Source organism: Bos grunniens, chromosome X (assembly GCF_055505025.1).
Source record: "Bos grunniens cultivar Pamir isolate PY7600 chromosome X, Bosgru_T2T1.0, whole genome shotgun sequence".
NCBI lineage: Eukaryota > Metazoa > Chordata > Mammalia > Artiodactyla > Bovidae > Bos > Bos grunniens.
This window is the reverse complement of record NC_141194.1, coordinates 58460630-58487541: the sequence shown is the minus strand read 5'-3', so window position 1 is coordinate 58487541 and position 26912 is coordinate 58460630. Positions and strand designations below refer to the sequence as shown.

General features: G+C 42.2%; 1 protein-coding gene across 1 annotated transcript; it reads right to left on the bottom strand.

Annotated features, from left to right (window-relative positions):
* Positions 1 to 11903: 11903 nt before the first annotated feature.
* LOC147340535 (germ cell-less protein-like 1) lies at positions 11904 to 16632 on the bottom strand. Its single transcript, XM_086388320.1, has one exon. It carries the CDS (start codon positions 13835 to 13837, stop codon positions 12332 to 12334), a length of 1506 nt encoding a protein of 501 aa, XP_086244446.1. The 5' UTR covers positions 13838 to 16632; the 3' UTR covers positions 11904 to 12331.
* Between the last annotated feature and the right edge of the window lie 10280 nt (positions 16633 to 26912).

The following is a 26912-nucleotide window of genomic DNA, read 5'->3' as shown; positions in this document are numbered from 1 at the left end:
CTCTTGCCACCTCTTCTTAATCACATCTGCTTCTGTTAGGTCCTTGCCATTTCTGTCCTTTATTGTGCCCATCTTTGCATTAAGTGTTCCTTTGGTATCTCTAATTTTCTTGAAGAGATCTCTAGTCTTTCCCATTCTATTGTTTTTCTCTATTTCTTTGCATTGTGCACTTAGGAGGGCTTTCTTATCTCTCCTTGATATCCTGTGGAACTCTGCATTCAGTTGGGTATAGCTTTCCCCTTCTCCTTTGCCTTTCACTTCTCTTTTCCCCCCAGCTATTTGTAAGGTTTCCTCAGACAACCATTGTGCTTTCCTGCATTTCTTTCACTTTGGGATGGTTTTGGTCACCGCCTCCTATGCAATGTTATGAACCTCCATCTATAGTTATTCAGGCACTCTGTCCACCAGATCTACTCCCTTGAATCTATTTGTCACCTTTACTGTATAATCATAAAGGATTTTATTTAGGTCATACCTGAATGTTCTAGTGGTTTTCCCTACTTTCTTCAACTTGATCTTGAACTTCACAAGAATGAGCACATGACCTCAGCCACAGTCAGCTCCCGGTCTTGTTTTGCTGACTCTATAGAGCTTTGCCATCTTTGGTGGCAAAGAATATAATCAATCTGAATTCGGTATTGACTATCTGCTGATGTCCTTGTGTAGAGTCATCTCTTGTGCTGTTGGAAGCGGGTGTTTGCTATGACCAGTGTGTTCTCTTGGCAAAATTATGTTAGCCTTTGACCTACTTCATTTTGTACTACAAGTCCAAACTTACATGTTACTTGGTATCTCTTAACTTCCTACTTTTGCATTCCAATCCTTTAAGATTACAAGTACATCTTTTATGCTGTTAGTCCTCAAAGGTCTTGTATATCTTCATAGAACTGTTTGATTATTTTCTTCTTTGGCCTTAGTGGTTGAGGCATAGACTTGGATTACTGTGACATTGAATGGTTTGCCTTGGAAATGAACCGAGATTATTCTGTTGTTTTTGAGAATGTACCCAAACATTATATTTCAGGCTATTTTGTTGACTATGAGGGCTACTCCATTTCTTCTAATGGAATCTTGCCCACAGTAGTAGATATAATGGTCATCTGAGTTAAATTCACCCATTCTCATCCATTTTAGTTCAATGATTCCTAAACTGTCAATGTTCACTCTTGCCATCTCCTGTTTGACCATATCCAATTTGCTTTGATTCCTGGACCTAATATTCCAAGTTCTTAGGCAATATTGTTCTTTACAGAATTGTAATTTACTTTCACCACCAGACATACCCACGACAGCATCGTTTTCACTTTGGCGAGCCTCTTCATTCTTTTTGGAGCAATTTCTCTGCTTTTCCCCAGTAACATATTGGACACTTACTGACCTGGGGGGATCATCATCGGGTGTCCTACATTCTTGACTTTTCGCACTGTTGATGAGGTTCTAGAAGCAAGAATACTGAAGTGGTTTGCCATTTCCTTCTCCAGTGGACCACATTTTGTCAGAACTGTCCACCACGACCCATTCATCTTGGGTGGACCTGCACGGCATGGCTCATAGCTTCATTGACTTACATGAAGCTGTGACCCGTGTGATCATTTTGGTTAGCTTTCTGTGACTGTGGTTTGTGGGGAGCTAACAAATTCACCTTCCTCCTGCAGGGAGAGAGACAACAGCTGAAGCTACACAGCCCACCTTCAGAAACCAGACTAGAAGTGTGTATCTCCATAAAACCTAGTTCTCAATGACTTCTACCAAGTGAGAGAGCCTGCTTGGATTCCCAGTGGTAAAAACTTCCCATGTGGCAGCCCTAGAGAGTTTCTCCTTTTGTTAGTGAGAAAGTCTCAGATTTCACATTTGTGTCTCATCATTGCATGCCTGACGGTTAAGAGAGCACAGGCAGCAGATCCAACATCCTTTAAAGGATGAACCTATTGTTCATATTCAATTCCTCCTGTACAAGGTCTCTGGGTGCTTGGGAAAGGAAGCCAGCCCAGTCCTGTGTGACAACATAAGGCTATGGGTTAATGTGTCTTGTGTGACTTCTGAACAGAAGATGTGAATATGCTCTATACATTTGAAGTACTAGGAAGAGAGTACAATTTTCCCAGGATGAGTAACTATAACCGTATTTTAAAAGTTAATTTATTTTTTAATTGAAGGATAATTGATTTACAGAATTTTGTTGTTTTCTGCCAAACCTCAGCATGTATCAGCCATAGGTATACATATATCCCCTCCCTTTTGAATCCACCCCCCATATCCCTCCCCATCCCACTCTGTCTAGGTTGATACAGAGCCTCTGTTTGAGTTTCCTGAGCCATACAGCAAATTCCCATTGGCTATCTATTTTACATATGGTAATGTAAGTTTCCATGTTACTCTTTCCAAACATCTCACCCTCTCCTCCCATCTCCCCATATCCATAAGTCAATTCTCTATGTCTGTTTCTCCACTGCTGCCCTGTAAATACATTCTTCAGTACTATTTTTCTAAATTATGTATATATGTGTTAGAATAGATGTCCATCACCAGATGAATGGACAAAGAAGTTGTGGCATATATACACAATGGAATATTACTCAGCCATAAAAAAGAACACATTGAGTCAGTTCTAATGAGGTGGATGAAGCTAGAACCTATTATACAGAGTGAAGTAAGTCAGAAAGAGAAATATAGCAGTATATTTTTCCCTCTGGATTTTGTGGTTTCTTATTCTATCTATTGAATACAGACATAAGTTCTTTTTCTTTTAAATTAAATTTTCTCTCCTTCCCAGTATACGATGACATTTCAATCACTAAAGAATGGATAATTTGTCACTTAAGAACAGCAAAATTATGGGTCATTTCCCCTCATCAGTTTTTGTCCATTTTCAAGCCTAAAGGCAAGTTAGAAAAGTGTAGTTAAAGTATTCAAGTTGCCAACACTGGTAAACACATAGACTTTGTTAGCACACAGGCATCTTTTGCCTTGCCCCTCCGTGGACAGGGCTCTGATGAGCATGGCTTTAAATGAAATCCAAGTATCCTCTCTCCCTGTTTATCTCAGGTACAGCTATCAAGACAGTAGAGCAACATTTCATGTATAAATTAGTCTATTCCTGAGGGGAACATGTGCTATTCACACTCATGGTGTAAGAGGCAATCTTACCATACACCTGGTCTCTTCTTGCAGGTAGAACAGGCAAGCCCTGGTAGGACTAGAATGCAGAGGTCACAGTGTCTCTGCCCTACCCCATGACACCTGCTTTGTGCCAGAGCCTAGGTTTTGCAGCAAAACTCATTTCAGGCCAAGGAGCCCTGGGTCCAACAAGAATTATAAGTGGTCTATTAAAACTCTGGATGTGGGCAGTCCTGCTGCTTCAATCATTAATTCACCAGAGAAACAATATGATGATAGAGAGGGTGCCTATTTTTGACAGCATATTAAAAAGCAGAGACATCACTTTGCTGACAAAGTTCCGTATAGTCAAAGCTATGCTTTTTCCAGTAGTCATGTATGGATGTGAGAACTGGATGAACAAGAAGTCTGAGTGCCAAAGAACTGATGCTTTCAAATTGTGGTGATGGAGAAGACTCTTGAGAGTCCCTAGGATAACAAGGAGATCAACCAGTCAATCCTAAATGAAATCAATCTGAATATTCATTGAAAGGACTGATGCTGAGGCTGAAGCTCTAATACTTTGGCCACCTGACTTATTGGAAAACACTCTGATACTGGGAAAGATTGAGGGCAGGAGGAGAAGGGGGCCACAGAGGAAGAAGTAGTTAAATAACATCACTGACAATATACATGAATTTGAGCGAATTCTGGGAGACAGTGAAGGACAGGGAAGTCTGGTGTGCTAGAGTCCAAGGGTTTGCACAGAGTTGGACACAACTTAGTGACTGAACAACAACAGGGTGCCTATGATTCATGTAACAAAATAGCAGTAGAAGGGACTCCCCTAAACTGATAAAGGATATGAAGCCAATTTTTAGGGCATTGCCTCTCTGTTCTAAATTCACTGTTTATGATAAGCTCTCTGATAATGGATGGGTTACTTTAAGAATCTCTCCTTCAGAGTGATCATGATGTTCCATTTTCTCAGTTAGAAGACACTGGATGGACATTGAAGGAGGAAGTAGCTCTCCTGTGACTTCAGGCTGTCAGCAGTGTGAGTGTAACGATAGCCTAGGTGTTCTGCTCCAAGCATGTGCCCAGAACAACTGTCCTTGTTGGCTGTGCAGAACCAGTGTGGCCTAGTCATTGGCTTTCTGTAGCCCTCTTCATATGGATATTTTGTGCTCCAAGCCACCTACCCGCAGATTCCCCCTACTTAATTTCACTCATTCCCCCACCTTACCCCACCACTAGCTTTATCTCCTGTACTTATCCCAAGGCTGCAGCCCTCACAAGCTTGAGGCCCTCCTGATCCTACATATTGCCAGCTCCAGGCCATTGCCAGCTCCAGGCCTCCAATTCCGCCAGGTCCCTTGTTCCTACTACATGTCCACATGCCAGCCACCAGCTGTGGCCTTTCCACACTGATGTGCTCCAGAGGGTACCTTCCTGCTTACTCTTCAACTGTAGACCAGCTCTGGTTCTGCAGACTGGCTCTGGTGCTGGTAAACTAGCAAACTTCTCTGCCTTCAGAAGGTTCTCCTACACCTTCTCCAATGAGATGTGATCTCCAGGCTTGGGGAGGAACCCCCATTTCAAGTTTGTCTTTCTTTGGGTATGCTTCTTAAACCCAGGATACCATATAGAATTTTCCTAAATCTTATATATTCTGCATGTGTCATATTTAATAATTCTTTATGTTTAAACATTATGTTAAATTTTATGTTAAATTTCCCCTGACCACTGTGTACTTTCCATCTCCTGATTGGATCCAGATTGCTACAGAACATAACACCTATAGCAAATATCATTCTTGGAATTACTGAAAGCTTCCTTGTGAGAGTTGCATCAAGTAAGAATGTCCACTATCACCCAGAAAATATAGTAAGTGGGAAGAGAAAGAACAAAGTGCTCAGAAAGGAAGAAGCAAGACTGTCATTGTTTGCAGATGATATGATTCTGTACACTAAATTCTACAGGTATTTACAGAGAAATTGGGAGAATCAATAGAAGTTTAGGTAGCTGTTCACAGGATAAAATATTAACATACAGAAGACAATTTTATTCTATTTACCAGCAACAGATTTACAAAATGAAAATTTCAAAGGCAGTAGTTGCAAAATATGAAGTGCCTAGGATAAAACGCTCTCTTATTGGGAAAAAAAAGAAATATTATTGGGACATATTAAGGAAGTTTTTATTAAAAGGAAAAGTGCACCATTATCCATTCAATCACATTCTATATTATAGAAAAGAAGTCAAATCCAAAAGTGCAATGCAATCCTTTTTTTTAAATTTTATATTATTTAACTTTACAATATTGTATTGGTTTTGCCATATATCAAAATGAATCTGCCACAGGTATACATGTGTTCCCCATCCTGAACCCTCCTGTCTCCTCCCTCCCCATACCATCCCTCTGGATCGTCCCAGTGCACCAGCCCCAAGCATCCAGTATCGTGCATTGAACCTGGATTGGTGATTCGTTTCATATTTGATATTATACATATTTCAATGCCATTCTCCCAAATCATCCCACCCTCTCCTTCTCCCACAGAGTCCAAAAGACTGTTCTATACATCAGTGTCTCTTTTGCTGTCTTGTATACAGGGTTATTGCTACCATCTTTCTAAATTACATATATATGTGTTAGTATACTGTATTGGTGTTTTTCTTTCTGGCTTACTTCACTCTGTATAATAGGCTCCAGCTTCATCCACCTCATTAGAACTGATTCAAATGTATTCTTTTTAATGGCTGAGTAATACTCCATTGTGTATATGTACCACTGCTTTCTTATCCATTCATCTGCTGATGGACATCTAGGTCGCTTCCATGTCCTGGCTATTATAAACAGTGCTGCGGTGAACATTGGGGTACACGTGTCTCTTTCCCTTCTGGTTTCCTCAGTGTGTATGCCAAGCAGTGGGATTGCTGGGTCATAAGGCAGTTCTATTTCCAGTTTTTAAAGGAATGTCCACACTGTTCTCCATAGTGGCTGTACTAGTTTGCATTCCCACCAACAGTGTAAGAGGGTTCCCTTTTCTCCATACCCTTTCCAGCATTTATTGCTTGTAGACTTTTGGATTGCAGCCATTCTGACTGATGTGAAATGGTACCTTATTGTGGTTTTGATTTGTATTTCTCTGATAATGAGTGATGTTGAGCATCTTTTCACGTGTTTGTTAGCCATCTGTATGTCTTCTTTGGAGAAATGTCTATTTAGTTCTTTGGCCCATTTTTTGATTGGGTCATTTATTTTTCTGGAATTGAGCTGTAGAAGTTGCTTGTATATTTTTGAGATAAGTTGTTTGTCTGTTGCTTCATTTGCTATTATTTTCTACCATTCTGAAGGCTGTCTTTTCACCTTGCTTATAGTTTCCTTTGTTGTGCAGAAGCTTTTAAGTTTAATTAGGTCCCATTTGTTTATTTTTGCTTTTATTTCCAATATTCTGGGAGGTGGGTCATAGAGGATCCTGCTGTGATGTATGTCGGAGAGTGTTTTGCCTATGTTCTCCTCTAGGAGTTTTATAGTTTCTGGTCTTATGTTGAGATCTTTAATCCATTTTGAGTTTATTTTTGTGTATGGTGTTAGAAAGTGTTCTAGTTTCATTCTTTTACAAGTGGTTGACCAGTTTTCCCAGCACCACTTGTTAAAGAGATTGTCTTTAATCCATTGTATATTCTTGCCTCCTTTGTCAAAGATAAGGTGTCCATATGTGTGTGGATTTATCTCTGGGCTTTCTATTTTGTTCCATTGATCTATATTTCTGTCTTTGTGCCAGTACCATACTGTCTTGATGACTGTGGCTTTGTAGTAGAGCCTGAAGTCAGACAGGTTGATTACTCCAGTTCCATTCTTCTTTCTCAAGATAGCTTTGGCTATTCGAGGTTTTTTGTATTTCCATACAAATTGTGAAATTATTTGTTCTAGCTCTGTGAAGAATACCATTGGTAGCTTGATAGGGATTACATTGAATCTAGATTGCTTTGGGTAGTGTACTCATTTTCACTATATTGATTCTTCCGATCCATGAACTTGGTATATTTCTCCATCTATTAGTGTCCTCTTTGATTTCTTTCACCAGTGTTTTATAGTTTTCTATATATAGGTCTTTGGTTTCTTTAGGTAGATATATTCCTAAGTATTTTATTCTTTTCGTTGCAATGGTGAATGGAATTGTTTCCTTAATTTCTCTTTCTGTTTTCTCATTATTAGTGTATAGGAATGCAAGGGATTTCTGTGCGTTGATTTTATATCCAGCAACTTTACTACATTCATTGATTAGTTCTAGTAATTTTCTGGTGGAGTCTTTAGGGTTTTCTATGTAGAGGATCATGTCATCTGCAAACAGTGAGAGTTTTACTTCTTCTTTTCCAATTTGGATTCCTTTTATTTCTTTTTCTGCTCTGATTGCTGTGGCCAAGACTTCCAAAACTATGTTGAATAGTAATGGTGAAAGTGGGCACCCTTGTCTTGTTCCTGACTTTAGAGGAAATGCTTTCAATTTTTCACCATTGAGGATAATGTTTGCTGTGGGTTTGTCATATATAGCTTTTATTATGTTGAGGTATGTTCCTTCTATTCCTGCTTTCTGGAGAGTTTTTATCATAAATGGTTGTTGAATTTTGTCAGAGGCTTTCTCTGCATCTATTGAGATAATCATATGGTTTTTATTTTTAAGTTTGTTAATGTGGTGTATTACATCAAAAGTGCAATGCAATTCTAATTAGAGCCCTAGAAAGGATTTTGGTTAAACTTTTTCTGATGAATTGATAATTGAAATGGATTTGAGAGAGGCCAAAAATAACCTATACATTCTTGAAGAGCAAGATAGAATTGAGTGGCCTTATCCAAATATCAGAATTGACTTTAAATTTGTAGTGATGAATACTGATATGTGGTATTTTAAATAGATGGATAAATTGGGCCATAGGACTTAATGGAGAGTACACAAATTAGCCCATACACAGGTAGATGTTTGATTTATGACACATGTGGCACTGCAAATCTGTAGGAAAAGGGCAGATTTTTCAATAAGTGGTTCACTGAAATTGGGAGAATCAATAAAAGTTTAGGTAGCTGTTCATAGGATAAAATATAAAACCAGAAAGAAACCCTACTCAACATTATACACACACGTCACTTGTAGCTGGATTATGACCTGTGAGAGGCAAAACCATAAATATTCCAGAAGACAAGATAGAGAATAGTTTCATGGCCCCAGTGCAGGGACAGATTACTTAAAACAGAAAAGCACTGGCCGTAAGCAGAAGAATGATAAATTTTGACTATAAGTATGTTATATAATTAAGTATGTCTTAATTAAAGTCTGTTCACAAAGCACAGCACAAAAGAGAAAATAAAAACAACAAAGCAAAAGATTATTTTAGCCACACATATAACTCGTATTGAAAACACATAAATAACTCACTGAATCAGTAAGAACAAGATGGAAAATAGAATAGAAAAATGGCAAAAGAGTTGAACATGAACAGGCTTTTCATAGAAGAGAATGTCCAAAAGGTTCATAAAGGTGAGAATGTGAAAAAACTTAATAGTAGTGATAAACAAGTAAATTAAATGTTGCCAACACTTGGTGTAGATGAAGATGTGCAGGCAGAGAAACTCTCAGTGTTGCTGCAGGGATTACATGTTGTTACAACCACTACAGAAAACAGTTTGTCACCCTGCAGAAAAGCTGAAGATATGTATAACTATGGACCAGTGATTCTGTTCTTGCATGTATACCCAAGAGACTTTTAAACATGAGTCACATGAAAAACACCCAAGAATATTCATTGCACCATTGTTCATAAGAAAAAGCTAAAAGCATTGTTAGGGAAAAAAATAGCTAAAAGCATCCCAGTATTCACACAGTGTAGAACAGTATAATCATTTCAAAATTACTTTGCTAAAATCATGCATTGGAATGCTAGTCAATGATGGAGACAAAAGATCTAAGACTACTAGGAACAAGATAGATGAGTCTCTCAAATAAATATGATAGAGTGAAAGAAGCAGGCCATAAAAGGGAGCATGCAGTATGATTCCTCTGATACAACTTCAAATAAACTGTATTGTTTAGGAATGCATACAAAATTTGTAAGGTCATGTTTTTTAGGAAAGCACTGAACTGATTATCATAAAGTCAAGATCCATAGGGAAGGGAGTGGGTTGTGATTGGGAGTAATACCAGTGGCGGTATTCTGGAAGGCTGGCAATGGTCTGTTTCTTGACCTTAGTCTTGGTTAAGTAGGAGTTTGCTTTTATAAGGGGCTTCCCTGGCATTATCTAAACCTGGCATATATTCTTTATGCAATTCCCTATGCCTCAGTGGAGAAGGCAATGGCACCCCACTCCAGTACTCTTGCCTGGAAAATCCCATGGATGGAGGAGCCTAGTAGGCTGCAGTCCATGGGGGTCGCTAGGAGTCGGACATGACTGAGAGACTTCACTTTCACTTTTCACTTTCATGCATTGGAGAAGGAAATGGCAACCCACTCCCGTGTTCTTGCCTGGAGAATCCCAGGGACGGGGGAGCCTGGTGGGCTGCCGTCTCTGGGGTCGCACAGAATTGGATGCTACTGAAGCAACTTAGCAGCAGCAGTAGCAGCAGCATCCCATAATCTAGTCATCACTTGAAACCTTTCTCTTGCCAGATAATTCACCCTCTATTTACATCAATTCCCAATTCACTGATGACAGACAAATTGGAAGATCATCATCAACATTAATAAGATCATTAGCCATCACAGACCAAATCCATTACAGTGAGTCCAGGCCACCACACTTAAATGCAAGCAGGCACACCAAGGCTATTGGGCAGGCAAAAGGCATCTGTGCCTTTTTCTCAGGAGAGTCCACTACGGTATCTTAGGGTTTAACCTTGTCACATTTCACCAGTGCTGTTGTCCAGAGATCTCCATGTGCTGGAGGATCTAGAGTAACCTAAGCAATGTCCTCATCATCCTGTGAGACTGGACATGAAATTTACCATGGTGTACACAATGGTGGAAGAGCAAAGAGTTGGTTTAGGTTGTTCACCTTATAGGGAGAACCCAGGAGTAGGTTGGGTTTTCCAGCTTTCAATATAAATTGGTTCATCCTTTAGGCCTTGCATTTCTGAGCTCAACAGTGCTACTCTGTTTTGACCTCACGTCTTACTCTGCACCAGCAGGATGAAATGTTTAACTATGCTCCTGAGGACATTGCTCAAGGAGATTTTGAATGTGGAAGGAAAATTTTTAAAAAGGCATCATTTTCCACTGTGTATTCTCTCAAGAACTTTGCCACCTATCAATCCAGCCACCCATCCAATACACAATGTTTAACACAAGATACGTGCCTTTGACTGTGTGGATCACAATAAACTGTGGAAAATTCTTCAATAGATTGGAATACGAGACCACCTGACCTGACTCTTGAGAAACGTGTATGCAGGTCAGGAAGCAACAGATAGAACTGGACATGGAACAACAGACTGATTCCAAATACGAAAAGGAGGGATCAAGGCTGTATATTGTCACCCTGCTTATTTAAGTTATATGCAGAGTACATCATGAGAAACGCTGGGCTGGAAGAAGCACAAGCTGGAATCATGATTGCGGGAGAAATATCAATAAACTCAGATATGCAGAGGACACCACCCTTATGGCAGAAAGTGAAGAGGAACTAAAAAGCCTCCTGATGAAAGTGAAAGTGGAGAGTGAAAAAGTTGGCTTAAAGCTCAAAATTTAGAAAATGAAGATCATGGCATCTGGTCCCATCACTTCATGGCAAATAGATGGGGAAACAGTGGAAAGAGTGTCAGACTTTTTTGGGGGGGCTCCAAAATCATTGCAGATGGTGACTGCAGCCATGAAATTAAAAGACGCTTGCTCCTTGGTAGGAAAGTTATAACCAACCTAGATAGCATATTGAAAAGCAGAGACATTACTTTGCCAACAAAGGTCCATCTAGTCAAGGTTATGGTTTATTTGTTCATCTTGTATTAATTTATCACACTCTTTCCAAGCATGTATTTATTATTTATATGGATTCTTAAATAGAGTTTTCCATTCTTTGACCTCAAAATGACTCAATGGAGGGAATGGGATGGTGACAATTTGTAAGTTAACAGTAATCAGAAACTAACAAATTCAAATCGTGACTAGTGTGCTTCTCCTTTTGTGACAAAAACACTTTTTATCTTACCCTTTTGATTACTAGTGTGGACTTCTCGTGATGCCACATACAGATGCCAAATAATTCCCATTATAATTCAAAAGCGTTCCTTTCCAGAGGTTACCAGACCTGTTTTTAAGCGGGAAAGAGTCTTTCCACGTACAATTCCAACGTCAAATGTTTCTGAAGGGCAAAGGCCATCAGCGTGCTTAGAGAGTGCATTCTGGTGCATAAATAATTCATGGCTGTATGCCACAGAAAAAGTCTGTCTAGTACCGAGATGTCCTCATAGCATCAATCTGCCGCCTTCCACTCCACCCCCAACATAGGGTTGTATAAGATTTGAGGCGTCTTTCTAGGGTTAAAATGCTAGGAAAGTCAAAATAAAGCCAAAGTAACATCAAGATACGATATGAAGTCAACTAACCTAAGAATGTTGAGGAACAACCAATAAAGAGAAGATCATCAGTGTAGCCTGGGTGCGTTCACAGAGTGAGAGATCATGGGAACCAAGTACTACACGCTCAGTGGCAGGGAATGGGGAAAGGGAAGCAATCCAAAGGAAGCTAGCGGTAGTAGTGGTAATGAGTGGGGCAGAGTGGCTCTAAACACGCGAACTGAAAGAGAAACCAAACGGTTTCTTTAACATCCCTTTAATCAAGCTAAAGGAAATGCATATTTTAAAAGAGTTTCCCCAACAGTAGTAGAGTAGGTAGGTTCACAGGTTCTCTCTAAAGTCAACTGGTCTTTGACTTTGCAGAAATGATGGGAGGGGGCATTGATGGATGGTAAACCAGGAGGACAGGTTGCCACTTTAACAGCACAAATGAGGTCTAAAGGTGTTGGGGGAGCAGGGCTTTAAAATTTCTCCTCTTCATAGGCTCAGGTAAACAATCTCAAGTATTATGAGCTACAGTTCAACAAAGACTCTGACAGAGGTGGGCCACCAGAGGTGGGCAAGTCCGGTTGGTCCCGCAGAAGGAGCTGGCATCTGGACAAAGCTGGTCGTCCCTGACCCCAGGAAAAGAGCTGCTCACCTCTCTGAGATTTTGTTTTCAGGAGTCCTCACTCAGGAAAACGCCCCTCTCTGGGGAGGTACAGGAAATTACAGGTCACATATATGGGGAAAACCACATCTTCGTTCTCCAGATTCACCACCTCTAGCTCTTCATCCTTTCCCAGGGAAAGCACCTGGAGTTCTGTCTCCTTCCGGAAAATGGCTCTTCCAGCCCTGTCCAAGGAGGCCAGGCGCAAGCGGAACGCGACCTTTCTCTGCCAGAGTAAGCTGACCCCGAGACCGCAGGACTTGTTCAGCGCGCTGCGCTTGAAAATGATGCGCCGGTTGGCATAGCACACCACCAAGTCCCAGCCGACGTTGAAGCCTGCCCACCGCCAGCTGCACTGCTTATCCCTGAGGAGCTGGCCCCCGCACCGCATGCTGGTCCTCTGGAGGTCGGACACGAAGACATCCACGGGCCCGAGGTCTCTGGTCTGCTCAGCCCGGAGGAGGGCAAGCCACTGCTCTTTGTACACTGGGGTCAGCCACGTGGCAGGGATCAGTGCATCCTGGTCGATGATGCGTGCTGACGGCAGGTCGCAGATCATGTAGGCAAGCCGCAGCTGCTGGAACGCTGGCACGAAGGCTCTGCCCTGCTCGGTCTCCAGGAAAGGGGTGCCCTCTGACTCCTGCCTGGACCTGGCAAACCACGAGTCGGCGTCAGGCAGCAGGTCTCTGCGGGGGCCTCTCCATGTCGGCTGCAGCTGCAGGAACATCCACTTTTTCAGCGTCGTGTACACATCCATCTCTACCTCCATCACGAAGAGCTCTGAAGAGGCAATGACCTCTTTCATGAGATCCAGGCTAACTTCTCTCAATAACTCCTCACTATGCTGGGTCATCAGGTTGTCCAGCAGCCACTGAAGACACATGGCCCTGATGTTCTGGAGTCCGTAGCTCTCAGCAGAGCAGTAGTAGCTGCACACGGTCTGATCACTGACCGTCTCCTTCATTATCTCTCCGCACTGCTGAATCAGCTTGTCCAGCTGCAGCATGCTGGCTGTGGCCAGCATGGGGACCACTCGACCGGGTGGGATGAGCACAGAGTTTCGGTACAGGGAACCTAAAGCCTCGTGCAGTGCCTCACAATCAATGTTCTCGTCAGGCATCTGCAACTCTACAGTATCCATGGTTGTCTCACGCCACGCACCACTGAACATGCTAGCAAAGTATCCTGACCGGCACAAGTAGACCTTGTGCAAGTTCCACTCCTTCCCCAGGGCACGGATCTGCACGTCACTCCCTTCTCCTCTCAGAAAAAGTGTCTTATAAACGGACTCTAAACTGTCTTTTGCTCGCTTCCTGTGAGGCGCTTTTGTGAGCTGCCCTTCTGGGCCTGTCTTCCGCTTGTGGCGCCCTTGGCTAGTGGTGGGTCTGGCCTCTTCGCTCTCCTCCCCTTCCTCTATCACTGCCACTGCTACCTCCTCGGCCTCCTCCTCCCCCTCAGGGGCACCTGGCTCCTCTGGGGCATGCCCCACTCTGTTCGAGGGCATCTGACTGTTTACTGCTCCCATGGCTTTTACCTCAGGGGTACAGAGGGCAAGCTTCCTCACCAGACGCAGCCGCCACTGGCACTAGCTCAGCCCACGGTGTCGTTGGATACGGCTGATGTTTGTGACGTCATCTTGGACGCCACACAAAGCCACACCCACGAGGCTTTCCCCTACCCCTCCCACTCCCCATCACAGGATAAGTGCACTCTGTACCAGGAATTCCACTCTGTGTATCTTTCCCTCCAGGGATGATTTCTCTGCGGCTCCCTTCGTAGGATAATGGTGGAACAGAGGACTTTGTGTATGAATTTTCCCCATGAATCTTAAGAACATCATTTCCTCTTCCCCATTTGAAATAATTACTGATCACTCCTGTTTTTGGATAATTACGTCTTGGTTCCAGCTCTGTGCTCTATGCACCTTAATTTCTGTAATTATTTTCTTAGGTTATCCCATCATTTGCGGCTGTCAAAACATTTTCTGTGATAAAAGTGGCAATGTGTGCCCAGTCTTTGCTTTTGTCTCTATTTTAGACACCAGCTAAGCATGTAACAAACTTAAACACTGAAAGAAATGAGGAATGAATGAGATGGATTTTGATTTTTGAGGAAATTAATAATATTAAATACTGACAAGTGTTATATGCTAAACAAAGTATACGGTGTAGAGAGAGTGTGGACCTTTCAATGACAAGGAAAGTACAATGCAAGGGAAAAAACTTTGAAAACGGTAAGTCTCTCAGGTCATTTGACCTTGCCTGAGTAGAATGTTTGGGGCTTCCCAAACATTCCCAGTGGTAAACAATCCACCTGCCAATGCAGGAGACGCATGAGGCATGGGTTGGGAAGACTTCCTCGAGGAGGAAACGACAACCCACTCCAGTATTCATGCCTGAAAAATTCCATGAATAGCAGAGACTTGCAAACTAGTGTCCATGGGGTCGCAAAGATTCTGCCCTATTCAAATCATGTGAGTAGAATGTTTACACACTTTGAATAGGACAGGATAACCTTAAATCACATTTTAAATATTCTCTGTTAGATGGCTATAGAAAGTTGATAAGAAGGTCTATATAATGCTTCAGGTTGAGTGGTGCTTGGCATGAGACAAACATGAATACTGACTCTAGAGTTGTGACAGCTAATGGTGAATGGTGAACAGTGCCGCCAGATTCATGGTCTCCGAAGGAGAAGATTTAACTCGGGACCAAAGACAGTCTCAGTCACTTGGAGCATTGTGTAGATTTTATCTAAAGTGAAAGTGACAGAAAAAGCTTCAGACATAGACGTCAGAAGGGAGCAGGAGAGAACCCACCTCACTACTTTAAGCAAGGCGTTATACACTTCTCAACTAGCTGCTGAGACTAGATAAAAGATACCTCAAGACTTCGAGAATTTTTCCAGACCCTTTCCTGTAACATACCTCCTGGGATGACATCAGCACGAGATTAGCCAGAAGGAACAGGTTAACCCAGAGCTACAGCTGTGGAAGTTTTTACCCAGACCTTCTCCCATAACATATATCCAAAGCTTAAAAAAAAAAAAAAAAAAAAAAGACATGTCCTTGAATAAGAGATACTGCTGCCTACGAGGCCTACATATCTATAGCAAAGAATGTGAAAAAGAAAGAATGTTTATCTCCTCCTTAAAGGGGCCTTAGGCTTTGACTCCTTATCAACCTGCCTAAGTTAACTCTCTCATTTCCCCCTTTTTATTTTAGGAGAATATTGTTGCTGAGGGGAAAGGGGCAGAGAAATCTGTCAGTAACTGCTTCCTGCAGGTGAGGGGCACTGACCCTAAGTGGTTGAAGCAACATATTCTCCTTACCCTTTTACTTAGGGTTTCTGATCCAAGGGCCCCAAGTAGTAAATACACAGTTATATATGTAAGGAGCAAACAGCAAAAAACAGAATGATTACAATGATTGTAGTCAAGATAGTTTTTCACAAAGGAGAGCTTGTAAACCAAGATTGTATCTGTAACCATGGTGGAACATCAGGGGAGTCCATTTTGAAGAGTGGCCAGAATCTCTGCATCACTGTTACTTTGTCTGGGAAGCCATTGTATCCTTTAGAAAGAACAAACTAGATAAGTAGATTAAAAGGCAGAGACCAAATATCAGTAGATGAATTACTGTAATCAGCAGTCCAAGAATAACCTGCAAGAATCAGGTTACATTTGATAGTAACTTTGATCCTGGTCTGGGTAGAGTCAACACTTGGGCTGCCCTATTTATAAGAATGGAGCCATCTGGCATATTCATATACATTTTGAATGTAGGTATAAAAAACCCAGTTAGAAGTAGTTGAAAGAATGAAAACCTGAAATTTAACAGACAAAATAAATCTTATAATTTCTTTTCAGGTGAATGAGTCTATAACCCAGCGTAGACAGGTGCTTGAGGTAGCCAGTTGTCAAAGTTTGTCCAGGTAGGCCTTGGCTTCTTACTGTGGTATTACTGTAAAAGCCAAAATAGTTGTCCCCATTAACAATTTAGGTGCTTTTCTAGGTATGAGAAGATGCAAGAATTTGGGCTCAAGAAAATCTTTACCTGAAAATCTCTAACTATCCAAAGGCCTGTTTTGTCCATTTTTCCAGAACACAGAGCGAGTGCCTAATTTCTGATTTTCACCCTGAACTCCTTTCAGGGGACGTTGAAGGTCAGCAGCTGTAGTGTCCATGAGTTAATCTTTGTAGAGGCAGATAGCAAGTGCCAGTTGCCAGAGCAGGGCCCTTTTATGGCCATGAGTTTGACCATGGTTTGCAGAGCATTTCATTACCATCTTGTTCCATGGTGCTGGGAGGGTTCATTCGCAGGTCTGCCAAAGATCTCACTGATAGGCCACTCAGTGTGTTATTACCGGACTAGGCCCTGTGAGTAACAAAAGTCTCTGGACCACACCTGTCTTACTAGTCTCTTGGTCCAGGAAAATATTCTGTCTTGTTGCTTCTTATATACAGAGTCACACCATTATACTTATGGATTTCATATGGAGCTGCACACCATCATTATATCAGTGGCTCAGTCACACACTTGATAATGTAAGGTACAACACTTCTTGAAGCAGGCAGTATAGAAAACAATATCGTTAGAAGTAATAGTAGAATCATCAGGAAGAACTTCAATCAAGAACTTCTATTAAGTATAGCCCAGTGACATATCCATGTCATCTGATTTCGTTTGCTAAATGACTTTCAGATCAGATCAGATCAGATCAATTGCTCAGTCGTGTCCAACTCTTTGCAACCCCACGAATCGCAGCACGCCAGGCCTCCCTGTCCATCACCAACCCCGGAGTTCACCCAGACTCACGTCCATCGAGTCAGTGATGCCATCCAGCCATCTCATCCTCTGTCGTCCCCTTCTCCTCCTGCCCGCAATCCCTCCCAGCCTCAGAGTCTTTTCCAATGAGTCAACTCTTCGCATGAGGTGGCCAAAGTACTGGAGTTTCAGCTTTAGCATCATTCCTTCCAAAGAAATCCCAGGGCTGATCTCCTTCAGAATGGACTGGTTGGATCTCCTTGCAGTCCAAGGGACTCTCAAGAGGCTTCTCCAACACCACAGTTCAAAAGCATCAATTCTTCGGCACTCAGCCTTCTTCACAGTCCAACTCTCACATCCATACATGACCACAGGAAAAACTATAGCCTTGACTAGACGAACCTCTGTTGGCAAAGTAGTATCTCTGCTTTTGAATCTGCTATCTAGGTTGGTCATAGCTTTCCTGTCAAGGAGCAAGCGTCTTTTAGTTTCATGGCTTCAGTCACCATCTGCAGTGATTTTCGAGCCCAAAAAGATAAAGTCTGACACTGTTCCACTGTTTCCCCATCGATTTCCCATGAAGCGATGGGACCGGACGCCATGATCTTCGTTTTCTGAATGTTGAGCTTTAAGCCAACTTTTTCACTCTCCACTTTCTCTTTCATCAAGAGGCTTTTTAGTTCCTCTTCACTGTCTGCCATAAGGGTGGTGTCATCTACATATCTGAGGTTATTGATATTTCTCCCGGCAATCTTGATTCCAGCTTGTGTTCTTCCAGTCCAGCGTTTCTCATGATGTACTCTGCATAGAAGGTAAATAAGCAGGGTGGCAATAAACAGCCTTGACGTACTCTTTTTCATCTTTGGAACCAGTCTGTTGTTCCATGTCCAGTTCGAACTGTTGCTTCCTGACCTGCATACAGATTTCTCCAGAGGCAGGTCAGGTGGTCTGCTATTCCCATCTCTTTCAGAATTTTCCACAGTTTATTGTGATCCACACAGTCAAAGGCTTTGGCATAGTCAATAAAGCAGAAATAGATGTTTTTCTGGAACTCTCTTGCTTTTTCCATGATCCAGCGGATGTTGGCAATTTGATCTCTGGTTCCTCTGCCTTTTCTAAAACCAGCTTGAACATCTGGAAGTTCACGGTTTACGTATTGCTGAAGCCTGGCTTGGAGAGTGTTGAGCATTACTTTACTAGCATGTGAGATGAGTGCACTTGTGTGGTAGTTTGAGCATTCTTTGGCATTGTCTTTCTTTGGGATTGGAATGAAAACTGACCTTTTCCAGTCCTGTGGCCACTGCTGAGTTTCCAAATCTGCTGGCATATTGAGCCCAGCACTTTCACAGCATCATCTTTCAGGATTTGAGATAGCTCCACTGGAGTTCCATCACCTCCACTAGCTTTGTTCGTAGTGATGCTTTCTAAGGCCCACTTGACTTCACATTCCAGGATGTCTGGCTCTAGGTCAGTGATCACACCATCGTGATTATCTGGCTCGTGAAGATCTTTTTTGTACAGTTCTTCCGTGTATACTTGCCACCTCTCCTGAATATCTTCTGCTTCTGTTAGGCCCATACCATTTCTGTCCTTTCTCGAGCCCATCTTTGCATGAAATGTTCCCTTGGTATCTCTTGTTTTCTTGAAGAGATCTCTACTCTTTCCCATTCTGTTGTTTTCCTCTATTTCTTTGCATTGATCGCTGAGGAAGGCTTTCTTATCTCTTCTTGCTATTCTTTGGAACTCTGCATTCAGATGCTTATATCCTTCCTTTACTCCTTTGCTTTTCCCTTCTCTTCTTTTCACAGCTATTTGTAAGGCCTCCCCAGACAGCCATTTTGCTTTTTTGCATTTCTTTTCCATGGGGATGGTTTGATCCCTGTCTCCTGTACAATGTCACGAACCTCATTCCATAGTTCATCAGGCACTCTTATCTATCAGATCTAGGCCCTTAAATCTGTTTCTCACTTCCACTGTATAATCATAAGGGATTTGATTTAGGTCATACCTGAATGGTCTAGAGGTTTTCCCTACTTTCTTCAATTAAAGTCTGATTTTGGCAATAAGGAGTTCATGATCTGAGCCACAGTCAGCTCCTGGTCTTGTTTTTGCTGACTGTGTAGAGCTTCTCCATCTTTGGCTGCAAAGAATATAATCAGTCTGATTTTGGTGTGGACCATCTGTTGATGTCCATGTGTAGAGTCTTCTCTTGTGTTATTGGAAGAGGGTATTTGTTATGACCAGTGCATTTTCTTGGCAAAACTCTATTAGTCTTTGTCCTGCTTCATTCCGTATTCCAAGGCCAAATTTGCCTGTTACTCCAGGTGTTTCTTGATTTCCTACTTTTGCATTCAGTCCCCTATAATGAAAAGGACATCTTTTTTGGGTGTTAGTTCTAAAAGGCCTGGTAGGTCTTCATAGAACCGTTCAACTTCAGCTTCTTCAGCCTTACTGGTTGGGCCATAGACTTGGATTACTGAGATATTGAATGGTTTGCCTTGGAAACGAACAGAGATCATTCTGTCGTTTTTGAGATTGCATCCAAGTACTGCATTTCAGACTCTTTTGTTGACCATGACGGCTACTCCATTTCTTCTGAGGGATTCCTGCCCACAGTAGTAGATATAATGGTCACCTGAGTTAAATTCACCCATTCCAGTCCATTTGAGTTCGCTGATTCCAAGAATGTCGACATTCACTCTTGCCATCTCTTGTTTGACTACGTCCAATTTGCCTTGATTCATGGACCTGACATTCCAGGTTCCTATGCAATATTGCTCTTTACAGCATCGGACCTTGCTTCTATCACCAGTCACATCCACAGCTGGGTATTGTTTTTGCTTTGGCTCCATTCCTTCATTCTTTCTGGAGTTATTTCTCCACTGATCTCCAGTAGCATATTGGGCACCTACTGACCTGGGGAGTTCCTCTTTCAGTATCCTCTCCTTTTGCCTTTTCATACTGCTCATGGGGTTGTCAAGGCAAGAATACTGAAGTGGTTTGCCATTCCCTTCTCCAGTGGACCACATTCTGTCAGACCTCTCCACCATGACCCACCCGTCTTGGGTTGTCCCATGGGCATGGCTTAGTTTCATTGAGTTAGAAAAGGCTGTTGTCCTAGTGTGATTAGATTGACTAGTTTTCTGTGAGTACAGTTTCAGTGTGTCTGCCCTCTGATGCCCTCTTGCACCACCTACCGTCTTACTTGGGCTTCTCTTACCTTGGGCGTGGGTTATCTCTTCACGGCTGCTCCAGCAAAGCCCAGCCGCCGTTCCTTACCTTGGACGAGGGGTATCTCCTCACCGCCGCCCTTCCTGACCTTCAACGTGGGATAGCTCCTCTAGGCCTCCTGTGCCCAGGCAGCCACGGCTCCTTGGATGTGGGGTCGGTCCTCCCGGCCGCCGCCCCTGGCCTCGGGCTTGGGATTTCTCCTCCCGGCCACCGCCCCTTACCTGAGACGCGGGGTAGCTCCTCTCGGCCATTCCTGCGCCCTGTCGGTGAGTCCCACTCAATCAAGAGTAGGCTCCATTATTGGAGCCACCCTGACCCTGAGAGTCAAATTTGCTCAAGATATTCCATTTGTTCATGATAGTCAGCCTGCTTTGTGAAACTGGTTGAAAGTGAAAGTCACTCAGTCGTGTTCGACTGTTTGCGACCCCATGGACTATACAGTCCGTGGAATTCTCCAGGCCAGAATACTGGACAGGGTAGCCTTTCCCTTCTCCAGGGGATCTTCCCAACCCAGGGATCGAACCCAGGTCTCCTCCACCGCACGTGGATTCTTTACCAGCTGAGCCACACGAGGGAAGTTCTGCTAAATACATCACTTACCTTGAGGAACACAAAATCGGCTGGCTTTACCAGCTGAGCCACACGAGGGAAGTTCTGCTAAATACATCACTTACCTTGAGGAACACAAAATCGGCTGTCTCTAGTTGTAACAAATGATGCTTATTCTCCTGATAGAGGCCGTGCCACAATGAGGTACTATTTGTTATGTAACATCTTATATAACACCCATATGGCATACGCTAACTTATCTTGTGTGTTCAGGATAATTGTTGAGACTCCGTGATATGTTAAACTACACATTCCAGCAGATCTTGTTTCCCAGAAACGGGTGGGGGAGGGGGGAGGGGTTAGAGAGAGGGGATTATCCAGTAACAGTCAAACCAATTTCTTTTAAAAACTCACCAGGAAGGGCTTCTCTGGTGGCTCAGATGGTAAAGAATCTGCCTGCAATGCAGGAGACCCGGGTTCGGTCCCTGGGTCGGGAAGATCCCCTGGAGAAGGGAATGGCAACCCACTCCAGTATTCTTGCCTGAAGAATACCATGGACAGAGGAGCCTCCTGGGCTATAGTCCATGGGGTTGCAAAGAGTCAGACATGACTGAGCGACTCTCTCTCTCTCTCTCTCTCACACACACACACACACACACGAAGAATAACTGACTCCCTATTCATATAGGCTTTGTGACTTGCTATTCTCACATTAGGGAAAATCATAACTAGCAAGGGTGGTCCAAAACTTGTCTTTGATTCTAACAAAAGTCATGTGGTGCTCAAAGGTGAACCCAGCTGGATTCATTGCCTGGTTTTTATAATCCAAGCCCTTGACTTCAAGTCCTGTTTCAAGGACTAATAATCATTGTGTTTCGTTTGATTACTTGTTTTGCAGTTGGCCAATGCATCCTGTCTGGAGTCTTAAATGCTATTGCACAGCCCGTGTCACACCAGAGTATTCAATGATGCATTCTACTGCAAAAGGAGCAGGAGAGACCAATCCATGTCCTACTACAGACTACATTCTCTAAACAAATTCCTGATCATCAAAATCAGAGCAATGTTGATAATCTAGATAACATGGGTTAATGGCTTGTGGCCAGAAGGGGGTACTAAAAAGTATCTCTTGACATCCAGGCTAGGACATGTTATTCTCCCATTAGACATTGAAAAAAATCTCAGGGAATGCCAACTTCAGGTGAGATCATGAGATCTTGTCACTCTGAGATCATGATAAAGTGAGACAAAACAAAGGCCACTTCATGATTTTTTTGTTCCTTAGCACAGACAAAAGCAAAATCACTGTACAAATCACCGTATATCCCTCTCCTAGCTAGTATGAGTGACTGCTAGTTTGGGGGTTTTGTTTTCCCCTTTGCTTTGTTTCTTTGCTTGTTTTCAGCAATTGTAGCTTTAACCTCACTCTAATCTATTCTCTCTATAGAAAAGGTTTATTAAGATACTGTCATAGGAATTCCCTGTCTTTCTGACAGTATCCAATCCAGATCAGAGCTCTGCTTCTTTAAAAATTCACCCAAATCACCTAAAACAAGCCCACCTCTTTTTTTCTTTAATTTTTTTTTGAGGTGGTCCCTTTATTTAGTCTTTATTCAATTTGTTACCATATTGCTTCTGTTTTTTTTTTTTTTGTTTGTTTTGTTTGTTTGTTTTCTTTTATGTTTTGGTTTTTGGCCACAAGACATGTGGGACCTTAGTTTCCCCAACCAGGGAGCGAACCCACACCACCTACTTTGGAAGGCAAAGGCTCATCCACCGGACCAGCAGGGAAGTCCCAAGCCCAAATCTCTTAACATCCCTTTTCTATCACCCACGTACTTGTGTGGCCCACAGTTCCTTCACTGTGTATGTTCTCCTTCACTGCAAAGAATAATAAACTCAAATTGTTCAACTACAAATGTGTTCCTGCTGGTCTTAAGCTGGGAGGCATCGAAATATCATATCACGTTAAACCTGATGGCAAAGCAAAGCAGAAGACTCAAATGTATTTGATTTATGTATTTACGTATTTGTATCTAAATGTATTTACAATAACCCCACATGCTATTATTTCTAATGTAAGTTTCAGTTTACAAAGACATTTATTTTGTATCCTTTCAACCAGCGATTTCAAGGCCTAGCGACTGAGAAGAGGGCTAGTATACTGGTGGAGATATTAATAATATGAACAGTAAAAGACCAACCATAAAATATATTGAAAATAGATATTCATGATCGTGGAATGGGAGAAAGAAAGCAAAGGTTGAGTTTTGGACAATGAGTTTGAGATGATGGCCTGACCACCAGGTCAGATGCTGTATGGGCCACAGAAGATTAGACCCAAATTCTTCACATTCCAAAGCACAGGGTTCCAGAACAAACGGTTCCTTTGGGTGGCTGCCAACCTTCCTCAAGCCCTGTCCCCAGCCTCCATAACATCTCAGTAAGCACAGTGAGACAAATAAGACCCTGATGAGACCCTGTAAATCCAAATGTGACCATTCTGTATGTCCGTTTTTCTAACTCCTCCCCATCCCCACAAACATCACCCACCCCCACATAGGTTATCCAGGCGACCTATGTATTCAGAAGCAGAAAGAAATGTAAATTTTACTTGGAATGACTGATTATAGAACAGCACTATCTCACAGAATTCTCTGCGCTGATAGAGATGTTCCATATCTGCGCTGCGCACAGTATAGTAGCCACGGGTTTACATGTAGCCATCGAGCACTTCAAATGCTGCGAGTGAGACTGAGAGACTGAATTTTCCATTTTATTTAATTTTAATCAATTTAAATAATCACATACGACTAGGGGCTACCATCTTTAAGAATATACCTCTACAGCAAGTCTCCTCACCTGTGGTGGACCATATTCAGCCACTTGCCTTCACCCAAAACATGCTCTTCGTGACCGCTTGGATGATTTTAATTCACTTAGAGTCACCACTCTTCATAAAATCCCATGTACAGCAAACACGCTAATCAAAACCATCAGCTGCTTGTAGATTCCTATTTTTGCCATCACATTGTACTATTTTTATTTTTTAAAATAATTGACAGACATCACCAATGTAATGCAGTGTGTTTATGTGATGAATACTGCTCAGAGAATTAAGGACCTTTTGGGTATTCAAATCTTACCTTGAATCTGCCCAGATAGTTTTTGTTCCTTCCACTGCATCTTATTACCCTGCTAGTCTTTAAACCAAGTTTGATAGTTGAAGTTTGCTACCATGTGGAGTGAAATTTATCCTTTGGTGTCTGATCTCAGAATCTAATCATAGCAACTGACATGGAAAACGTGTTCACAGACTAAACCAAACTTTCATCTGCACTGTTAGAACAAATCATTCCCGAAGACTGTTCATATATCAATTGGCTATTGTCTAAATAAATGAGGTAAATTTCAATTCTCTTACTACTAGAAAAAAAAATTGCCACCTTTCTTTAGAATGTCATGAATAGACAAATTTTACTTCTGAAACACAAGCACTTGAAGAAGTATAAGTTTCAGCTAACATCCTGGTTATTTTCTCCTTACCAGAATCAGTGTCTTTCTATTTATTTACTCAAATGAGGAAGGAATCTACATTTAGATTAAAATTGGTTGCCTGGACTATACGTTCTATTTTGTTCCTTTGTAGATCGCACCACCTTTGAGATTTCCAAGTGGTGGGGCAGACTGCTGGCTATAGGTCTGGATTCAAAGAAGAGGTCTGTGCATGGGCTATGAATTTGAGAGTCTATGACATATAGATGGTGCCTGGAGTCAAGCAAGTAAACCTTAGAACAGGGGGCAGATGACACACCCCTTTCAAGAGATTTATCTTGAATAAAGGGAAGGGCATCAAGGCCCAGGTAGCTGAGTGGACAAGGAAAGGGTGGAACCTCATGAGGGCTCATAAAATATAAATGTGTGTGTGTGTGTATGAATGTCTTAGAAGTCATGTTACTAGCTGAACAGGTGATGACATAAAAACCTTGGATTCTGCTTCAATCCACTTATTTCCGTGTGTGTGTGTGTGTGTGTGTGTGTGTGTTTGCTGACCCCAATTCAAAAGTTTAAGTTTAATCGCATGATTAAACTGATGTGATGTGCTTATATAAAATAGGTGAATTTTGCTATTTTAACTCTCACCAGGCAGTTTCATGTCCAAATTCTGTGGCTGAGACTTGGCAAGTACCTTCCTGTAGACCTTGTGGCTGGACACTCCCTCTTCTTTTTATTTTCCTCTTAAAAAGATGGTTTTCTTTTTCCAGCACATGATTTATCTTTCATCGAAATTTCAGTGTCATCTTTGTGCTGTTTATATATAGACCCTTTCCACAGTAGCATAATTTACACTGGTCTGCTGTCTGTGTCCATCCCACTTCCATCCCTGGGGCACTGCTTTCTCCTTCATAAGTCATTGTTTATTTAAGTCTCTTGTGTCTTTGAACACGAATGCTAAGCTTTATCTTCTTACAGCATCTATCTCTAGGACACCACTGGAAGGGAAGATGACAGAAGAGGGTTTGTCTACCGAATTGTAATAACATTTCATTCCTGTCTCCTTAAGACAGGCAGAAGCAGAGATGGACTATCAAAAGATGCAACAGAACCAGATGTAGAAACAGCCAGAGACAGGACAGCCTGACAGAAAAACAGAGATAGCTGGTCAGGCAGGCTGAGAAAGCCCAACAGATGGACAGACTCAGAAATTGTACCTCCTCCCCCAAAAGAGACAGGTAGAAAGGCATACACAGAAAGGGGCAGACAGAGACAGGTAGAAATAGATGGAGACAGAGACAGGGAGGCAGAGGAAGCCAGGCACAGACAGGGACAAACAGACACCCATTCAAACTAAGGCAAAGAATGATGGTTGCAGACAGAGACAGGGAGACAGGCAGAGGCTGATTGACACAGATAGAAAGACAGAGACAGACAGACTGAGAGACAGAGAAAGACAGACGCACACTGAAAGAGAGCCAACAGACATAGAGATAGTGATGGGGAGAGAGAGAGTCAGAGAGAAACAAGGTTGGGGGTGGGGAGAAAGACAGAGACAGATCGGGACAGAAAGGGAAAGACAAAGACAGATGGATGGAGAAAGAGACACAGAGAGATGCAGATACAGACGGATACAGAAGCACTGGAGAAATACAGAGACAGAGACAGAAACATAGAGACCCAGACACAAACAGATTGTCAGAAACAGAGAGAAACAGAAAGATACGGACAGTAAGACAGAGACAGAGAGTGACGAAGATAGGCAGTCTGAGACAGAGACTGAGGAAGACAAAGACAGAGGTAGATAGAAATTAGACAGGGATGCAGACAGACATCATGGAGACAGAGATAGGGGATGACAGAGAGAGCGGCAGACATACAGAGAGGGAAAAACAGAGACAGGGATAAATCCTCATCATTGTCAAGGACCACGTGGTATCCCATAGGGGTACATCTCCTTTAGTGTGGCGTTTACTTTGCTGTTATTTAGCTTGATGGTTTCCTATAGCGTTACCATGACTGTACTTCGCCCTGCCTCCCCATTTCCCCATGCCTTACGAAGAGGCTAACAAAATGAGTATCAACATGGGAAAAGGTTTCTTCCTCATCCTGAGCAGTCAAAAAGAAAAGAAAAAAAAAGAGAGAAAAAATAGAGACAGGTATTGGATAAATTGCCCAAACTGGCAAATGGCAACAGTCAGGGTTTGTGAGAGTTTAAATGTTTAAATGAGTGTATTTCAGCTGTCACTCTTTGTACATTATTGAACATCTTTCTATTGTAAGCGGCAACAAGCAATTTAAGGATTTAAAGCTCGTTGGGTAGGAAAACAAAAGCAGATCTTTCAGTCAAGGTACACTTGTAGCTAAGTAGTCTCTGAATTTCCCAACTGAGGATACCTCTGTTTAGATGAAATGGCATCTTGGCATTCAGCTCAAGAAAAAGTGATTTCAAATTGCTTAGAGAGTTTATATAAAGAAAGTGAAATTCTTACCAAAAAAAAAAAAAAATAACAATAATTTTTACGTTTCAACTGAATCATGACTTACTCTTCTCCCCAGT

Bases quoted from the DNA above. Each gene is read 5' to 3' on its own strand.
- LOC147340535 (XM_086388320.1), bottom strand. From the start codon at position 13,837: ATGGGAGCAGTAAACAGTCAGATGCCCTCGAACAGAGTGGGGCATGCC.